Genomic DNA, 7,677 nt, shown 5'->3' with positions numbered 1-7,677 from the left:
AACTAACATTATAAATTTGAATTAACATAATGTTCTTCTTTATTACATTTCATAATGATATTTTCACATTAAAATAGAATTGAAGGTAAATGAAATGAAATAAAGAATAATATAAAATGAACAGAATTATGAATGAATATACTCAACAAATCAAGATACATCATACTCAATACAACAAGAAGTTACAAAGTGATGACTGATTGTTATAGATTTGATATTTTACCTACATTTTATTTTATTTTATATTTTATAATTTTAAGAGAAAATAATAGAAAACAGAATAATCTAATATGCAAAAATATATTACACTATTTTCAATTGATCATTTTATTTAGATTCATAATTTCTTCGCTTATTTTGGTTCCCATTTTCATTTTATTCATATTTTCATTTCTTGTTTTGATTATTTTGATTTGATTTAATTTTAATTTTTATTATTTAATATATTTTTGATTATTCTTATTTATTTATCATTTATTTATTATTTGTTTTTATTATTATCATTTGATTTATATTTATTATTTATTTCTTTATTATCTTTCTTTTCTTTATTCTTTATTCTTTATATTATATTCTTATTTCTTATTATTTATTTTTGATTTTAAATGATTGTTTCAATATTCATCATTTTATTTATATCTATTATATTAATCTTATATCATTAAATTATATCATTAAATATTGAATAATCAATGTGATATAACAAAATAATTTTAATAATATATCATTATAAAATGAAATGATTAATAAATGATTTCATAATAAATATTAAATTCATAAAATAATGAATAATATAATACAAAATGATAAATAAAAATAAAAATGATAATAATAAATAAATAATAATACAAAATATAAATAATAATAAATATAAAAATGATATAATACAAATATAATAATCAAATCAATATATAAATAAAAATAAATAATAATAATAAACAAATAATAAAATTGAATATATTTTTTATTAAACAATCGAATGAATAAAATAAATAAAAATATAAATAATAATAGAATAAGAATAAATTGAAAAAGAAATATATATAATAAATAAAAATAATAGAAAAATAGATAGAAAAAGAAATAAAAAAATAAAATATAATAAACATAAAATAATAAAAGAATAATAAGAAAAGATAAAATAAATAATAAAAATAAATAAATAATAAAATAATAAACATAATATTTATATTAATAAAATACTAAATGATATAATTAATAAAATCAAATATAACATAATATAAAAGATAAATATGATAAATAAGAATAAAATAAACACAAAAATAAGAAATAAAATAAATAACAAAAATACAAAAACAAATATATTCAAATAAAAAAGAAATAATATAAAAAAGAAGAGAAAAGAAGAAAAATATAATATATAATCAATTATAAATGTTATATGATTAGTATATAATATGTAATATATAATAAATAATAATTTCATATAATATAGATAGAAGATATAAAAAATAAATAAATAATAATAAATGATAAAGAAATAATAAGAGAAATGATATAATAATAAATAAAATATATAAAAGAAAAGATAAATAAAATCAGTATAATATAAATAAAATAATAATAAATATAAAGAGAAAGAAGATATAAATATAAAAATATAATCAAAATAAAAATAAGATAAAGAAATGTATTAATATATAAGAAATTATATATAAATAAAAATATATTAATATATAAAATAAAATATAAATAATAAGAATATAAAACTAATAAAATATGATAAATATAAAATATATAGATAAAATGATGATATATATAATATAAGAATAAAAATAAATATAATAATAAAATATAAATATATAAAAATAAAATACATAAATAACATAATAATAACATAATAATAAAAATATATACATACATTAAATCAAATATCATTTCTGAATCATTTATATTTCAGAACAATTTACCATAAAATGATATAAAATATACAAATATAAATGAATATAGAATGTGTATTTAATTTACATTTTTATTTTTTATTTTTTTAGGAGCCAAATAATAAAAACTATTATTTTATTAATTCAAAATATTTTGCCCGAAAACAGAATATTCCATTATGCAAAAAATATATTACACTATTTTCAATTGAGCAATTTATTTAGATGCATAATTTCTTCGCTTATTTTGTTTCCCTCTAATTTTCATTTTAATATTTATTATATTTAATCATAACAATAATAACTTTTTATCTTATTTTCTTCTATTTCTGATAGTTCATTTGTTCTTCATTATTTCTTCTATATTGATTTTCTCTCAAATTATCTTCTCTAGTTCTTCTAATGTCATTCTTAGTAATTCTTCTCTCATGACTTGAATTACTCATTGTGTTTGTTTTAGTTTCTTCTTGATTTCTTCTTTGATAGAATCTATTTCTTTTCTTCTATAATTATTTAACTCGAGTCACTTCTCTTCTTTGGTGTTTCTGTTTTTGTCAGTGGTATTGTTTTCTTCTTCTTCAATTGTTAAAATTTAAATCTTCGATATTTTCTTTATTGACATTGTTTTCTTTTTCTTCTGACAATTTGATAATTGATTTTTCTTTTATTGTTTCAACCTTATCATTTTCTTCTTTCTGTTTCTTAATTTATCTTCTAATTCCTTGTTTTTTCTTCTTTCTATTTCTATTTATTTGTCTTTCTCTTTAATTTCTTTGTATTTTTGTTCTTTTATCTTTATTATTTCTTCTTCTTGTTTGATCTTATCTTTTGTTTTATTGTTTTCTTCTTCTTGTTTATTTCTCTTATTTCTTTCTCTTTCATTAATCTATTATTTTCTTCTTCCCTTTCTTTCTTTTGTCTCTCTAAATTCCTTTTCAATGCTCGTATTTCTTCTTTCTGATAGACTTCTATCTGGTGTTTATTCTTCATTCTTTCTATTTCTTTGTCTTTCTTCTCTTTTTTCTTTATTTCTTCTTCTTTCTTTTGTATTTCTCCATTTCTTCTATTTCCATTCCTTTTATTTCTCTTTCTTGTTCTACTTCTATTTCTTTTTTTCTCTCATATCTTTCTATTATCTCTTCCTCTATATCTCTTTCTTGTTGTTGTATTGTTTATTGTATTGTTTCTTCTTTATTTTCTTCAACCACATGGGTATTTCTTCTTGTTCTTCTTTCTTACATAATTTCTCTTTCATTATCATTCTATTTCTTCAAATCTCTTCATCTGTTCTTGTATTATTTTCTTGTCTTCTTTTTCTTTTGTCTATTCTTCATTGTCTTTTCTTGTAATATCTTTTGTTTCTATATCTTTTACATTGTTTATTCTCTAATAATATTGATTAAATATTTTACCTAAATTATGGTATTTGTGGTCATAATAATTACTTTTCTTTTTGTTATAATTGTGATTAATTGAGAATGTACTATGGTATTTATAAATATGATAATTATTATTAAAGTGATTATGGCTATTATTTTGTTGATAATGATTATATTTATTCCTTGATAATATCTTCTAAATCTATTTTTTGGTGCATATTTATTTATATATGATTTTCATGGCATTCTTGTATGGCTAAAATAGATCTCAATCTTAAATAAGAATATAATAATAAAAATAAGAAATAATAACAAACAAATACATTAATAAATTGAAATCAAATAAATAGATATTTTAGAAAAAAGTTTGATTCAAAATTTATAGATAAAACTACTACAATCATGTATTGAATTTAATCAATATTAAAAAAATGAATTTATTCAATTAAATAAAATATAAGATGGAATAATATTCAATATGTATAGAAAAATAAAATATTAAAAATGAATAAAATGTTCAACAAATTGTAAATACAAATATTAACAATAGAACATATTCTATTATCTTGTATTTGTTATAAAAAAATCATAAATTGAGAAATAGTATTTGTATTATCATATTAAATAATAACAAAATATAAATGAAATAATCAATAAATGAAATAATCAATATAAGAAATAATATTCAAATACAAATACATCAATATGATATTGAACAAATAAATCAAAAAATGAATGATAATATCATAAAATACGAAAAAATATGTAATAAATAAAAAGAATAAAACTGATCTATTAATTGATATGAATAATGATGCAGGACATAATATTAATTGAATATAATTGAATAAAAGAAATAAATATAAAGAAAAGAAGAACATAATAATAAAAATAAAGAAAATAAAAGATATTAAAAAAATATAGTAGTAATTTCAATCAATTAATTAATAAATGAATAAACAATTAAAATATCTAAAGAAATAAAAAAATTAACATCATAAAAGAAGTTAAAAACAATGTAATTAAGAATATGACGGATGTTATTGAATATTGATTTTACTAAACCAGTATTGATGTGAAACTAAATGATGAAGATTTAGTGATGAGAATAATCTCCATTGAATAATAAATAATCAATACGAATTCTATTAGTACTTAATTAATTAAATTATATTATAAACAATTCAAATAAATTTACATAATAATAAATGAATAATGTAAAATTATTATAATTTTACAAAAATCTTAAAAAAATTTAAACTCTTTTACATTAAATTATTAATAAACTAAATATTTCTAACATTAAAATTATTCTTCATTTTTATTAAAACTTAAAAAAAGAACTTCTAAAAAAAAACAATCATAAAAATGGTTCATTTAGAAAATATCTTTTTAAAGAATGTATTATTGTATTTACCAACATTAAAAGATATTGGGAAATTTGCACAAATATGTAAATCATGCGAAGAAGTAATTAATACAATTTATGTTAATCCATATAACTTAACATTATATCAATCATTTGATAAAATTATTCGAATTTTTCCTAATTTACAAACACTTTATCTTAGAAGATGTCCAGAAAAATTATATAAAATATCAACAAATAATATTCCACTCATTGAAATTGGAAGATGGAGTGAAATATCAAAACCAACAAAAGTATTTGATACAAAATGGTTTTGTTCAAAAATAAGAAAATTAAGAATAAATATAAATTTTTCTATAAAATTTGAATTAAAACATCCAGAATATTTTACACAATTACAAGAATTAATTATTTTAAATGATATTAATTTAAACACAACAATAAAATTATTTAAACTATCATCACTAAAAAAAGTAATTATTTTTTGTAGTATTAATAAATTATATGAAATTTCAGAATTATTTAATTTTAATCAAAATAAACAAATTAATTTCATTATTATTTTATATCAAAATGGATTTACAAATAATAATTTATTAAATCAAATAGATTATAATGAATTTATTAATTGTACATTTTATACTAGAATATTTAATAAATCAACAATAAATTTTCCTTATTTACCATTATTACCATATGAACCTGAAATTTTAATGAATTTTAATAATAATAATTATGATATTATTATTGAGAGTAATATATTAGATAAAATTAATCAAATTAATGAAATAGTCTTAAAAAATAATATTCAAAAAGTTTTAATTGAAAATATTTTAAATGACTTTGAAGGAACTAAAATTGATTTAACAACATTATATATTGAATTCTTATCAATAATAGAAATTAAAAAACAAAATCTAAATATCATTTTTCCTCCTAATTTAAAATCTTTAACAATTAAATATTGTGATGCATCAATTGATATTTCAAAATGTCATTTAACAAATTTAATACTAAATAATTATCAAGGAAAATCGATAGAAATACATGATGAAAATTTAGAAAAAGTTAAAGTTAATTCTAAACAAGAAGTAAAATGGTATCATAACGGAACATTACTTAAACAAAATGAAATCTATTTAGATATGAATAAAATTAGTTTATTATCAATTGATTATTATGATAATTTTATAAATAATAGAAATAATAATAATAATACTAAATTACAAACTTTCATTTTTAAATATAATGATAAAGAAACTATATTAAGTAATATCCAATTATTTAACTTTAAAGATAATAATATTGTTTTTTGGAATTGTAAAGGACAAGAAGTAGATTTGAGTGAATTTCCTTTTCATAGTATTGAACTACAAAATTGTGAATTTAAATATTTAAATATAAAATGTAATTCAATTAGTTTGCAAAATTGCCAACTTATTAATTTAAAAGTAAAATGTAATTCAATTAATTTAAACAATATTAAATGTAATATTTTAACTCTTGATGGTGTTTGTGATCGTAGTCATCTCTATAATTGTAAAATAAACACATTTACATGTGATATTATTAGATATTTAACTTATACAAATTCACAAATTAATGTAATTAATGCAAATGAAATAAAGAGTACTTCAGGTCCAAAAACAAATGTGAAAATTTGGAATATTAAAAATCTGAATTGAATAATTTGTCAAACTTTGCAAACATTTTTATTATTTAATAAAATTCGATTTTATTGTTTTTAATTCTTAAAGTTAATATTGAATAAGAAATTAAAACTTCAAGAAAAAAAATAATGAAAAATAATGAAAAATAATGAAAAATAATGAAAAATAATGAAAAATAATGAAAAATAATGAAAAATAAGAAGAAATGAATTAAATAAACAAGAAATGATAATAAATAAAAAATAAAAATGAAAATAAAAAAAAGAATAATAAAAGAAATGAAATAAAATAATTAATTAAATATAATAAAATGTTTTGAAGAAAAGAAATAAAAATTATACAAAAATAATAAATAATAAATTAAACATCAATTTTTCTTCATTCATTTTCTTGTAAGTAATTTCATAATTCCCTGAATTTATATTAATTAATCCTAAAATTACTTTCATCAAGATTTCATTACATTTGTCTTAATCCATATATTTCTCATACAACACTCATCCTATCAAAACCAACCACACTCCATAATCTTTATTTTAAATACTCTTTTATCACTCCTATTTCCTTCTATCCTTTAACAAATACCAAATATTTCTTTTTATACTTATTTAATTACTTTTTATTTTTAGGACTATGTATTATTTATCTTTTTCAATTGACTTTATAACTACCGATTTATTACTGTATTATCCTTTCATTGAAAATCTCTTGTCTAGTTTCCTAATTTTTTCTTTAACTCGATTGGAAGTGGATATGTATTTAATTAATAAATTAGTAACTTGGAATATTATTTGTTAAAAGAAGAAACTAATATTATTTGTTATACTTAATTTGATATAATTTTCTTTAACTTCTTTTATTAAAATTAGAGAAATAAAAAGGAACAAGATATATCTTCTAATTTGTTGTAGAACCAAAATAAATATTAGAGAAAAGAATATTTTAAAACAATAAAAATTGTATTTGGTTGAATAAAATAAAGAAATTTGAGTTATTTTTATTCAGAGACTTTCTTTGTTCCTTTAACAACTTCTCCCCATCCAACAAGTCTCCATCTTCTTTCGACTTTTCTAGACATAGCAATTTTTCCACCAACAGTAGTACAGACAGGTTTCATCAATGAGATTTGAGCCATATCGTCTTTCAAAGCCATAACCTTACAACCAGTATGAGTACTTCCAATGTTGATCATTAAAATATCACCAGCAACTAATGGCTTAACTAATGCTTCTCCATCACTACTTTCAACCCCTAATAAACGAGCTAACAAATAGAATTTAATTTGAAGTTCAACAAATACAGGAGGTAATGAACCTACAATACCAGCAACTTGACCAGTAAGTTTATCAGCACGACAA

General features: G+C 17.5%; 3 protein-coding genes across 3 annotated transcripts in view, besides 31 other annotated features; 1 reads left to right on the top strand and 2 right to left on the bottom strand.

Annotated features, from left to right (window-relative positions):
• Positions 1–227: 227 nt before the first annotated feature.
• Positions 228–259: a sequence feature (AT_rich).
• Positions 260–325: 66 nt separating this feature from the next.
• Positions 326–415: a microsatellite.
• A 2-nt stretch (positions 416–417) lies between these two features.
• Positions 418–604: a microsatellite.
• Positions 605–640: 36 nt separating this feature from the next.
• Positions 641–799: a microsatellite.
• A 1-nt stretch (position 800) lies between these two features.
• Positions 801–951: a microsatellite.
• Positions 952–990: 39 nt separating this feature from the next.
• Positions 991–1,159: a microsatellite.
• Positions 1,160–1,165: 6 nt separating this feature from the next.
• Positions 1,166–1,243: a microsatellite.
• Positions 1,244–1,345: a microsatellite.
• Positions 1,346–1,371: 26 nt separating this feature from the next.
• Positions 1,372–1,466: a microsatellite.
• A 2-nt stretch (positions 1,467–1,468) lies between these two features.
• Positions 1,469–1,640: a microsatellite.
• A 12-nt stretch (positions 1,641–1,652) lies between these two features.
• Positions 1,653–1,697: a sequence feature (AT_rich).
• Positions 1,698–1,870: a microsatellite.
• Positions 1,871–1,932: 62 nt separating this feature from the next.
• Positions 1,933–2,057: a sequence feature (AT_rich).
• Positions 2,058–2,159: 102 nt separating this feature from the next.
• Positions 2,160–2,221: a sequence feature (AT_rich).
• Positions 2,222–2,626: 405 nt separating this feature from the next.
• Positions 2,627–2,818: a microsatellite.
• A 72-nt stretch (positions 2,819–2,890) lies between these two features.
• Positions 2,891–3,021: a microsatellite.
• Positions 3,022–3,116: 95 nt separating this feature from the next.
• Positions 3,117–3,273: a microsatellite.
• Positions 3,274–3,287: 14 nt separating this feature from the next.
• Positions 3,288–4,161, bottom strand: EDI_026210 (uncharacterized protein; the record flags this gene model as incomplete). The annotated part of the gene is made up of 2 exons (XM_001738722.1): positions 3,288–3,476; positions 4,036–4,161. The coding sequence occupies 2 exons, from the start codon at positions 4,159–4,161 to the stop codon at positions 3,288–3,290; spliced, it is 315 nt and encodes a 104-aa protein (XP_001738774.1).
• Positions 3,391–3,419: a sequence feature (AT_rich).
• Positions 3,561–4,446: a repeat region.
• Positions 4,447–4,620: a sequence feature (AT_rich).
• Positions 4,621–4,648: 28 nt separating this feature from the next.
• Positions 4,649–6,334, top strand: EDI_026200 (uncharacterized protein; the record flags this gene model as incomplete). The annotated part of the gene is made up of 1 exon (XM_001738721.1): positions 4,649–6,334. The coding sequence occupies one exon, from the start codon at positions 4,649–4,651 to the stop codon at positions 6,332–6,334; it is 1,686 nt and encodes a 561-aa protein (XP_001738773.1).
• Positions 4,969–5,023: a sequence feature (AT_rich).
• Positions 5,052–5,309: a sequence feature (AT_rich).
• Positions 5,355–5,488: a sequence feature (AT_rich).
• Positions 5,821–5,871: a microsatellite.
• Positions 6,033–6,056: a sequence feature (AT_rich).
• Positions 6,087–6,149: a sequence feature (AT_rich).
• Positions 6,335–6,357: 23 nt separating the features above from the next.
• Positions 6,358–6,430: a sequence feature (AT_rich).
• A 4-nt stretch (positions 6,431–6,434) lies between these two features.
• Positions 6,435–6,525: a microsatellite.
• Positions 6,526–6,531: 6 nt separating this feature from the next.
• Positions 6,532–6,608: a microsatellite.
• Positions 6,609–6,684: a sequence feature (AT_rich).
• A 221-nt stretch (positions 6,685–6,905) lies between these two features.
• Positions 6,906–6,947: a sequence feature (AT_rich).
• Positions 6,948–7,316: 369 nt separating this feature from the next.
• The window catches only part of EDI_026090 (eukaryotic translation initiation factor 2 subunit gamma, putative), a gene marked incomplete at both ends in the record, with an annotated part of 1,331 nt that continues 970 nt past the window's right edge, over positions 7,317–7,677 (bottom strand). Inside the window, one exon of the mRNA XM_001738720.1 lies at positions 7,317–7,648. Coding sequence (XP_001738772.1) covers positions 7,317–7,648 — 332 coding nt within the window. The remainder of the gene's footprint in view (positions 7,649–7,677) is intronic.

The sequence above is a fragment of the Entamoeba dispar genome, genomic scaffold (genome assembly GCF_000209125.1).
Source record: "Entamoeba dispar SAW760 scf_1105229461677 genomic scaffold, whole genome shotgun sequence".
NCBI classification, from domain to species: domain Eukaryota; phylum Evosea; order Mastigamoebida; family Endamoebidae; genus Entamoeba; species Entamoeba dispar.
This window is presented reverse-complemented; position numbering and strand designations above follow the sequence as displayed.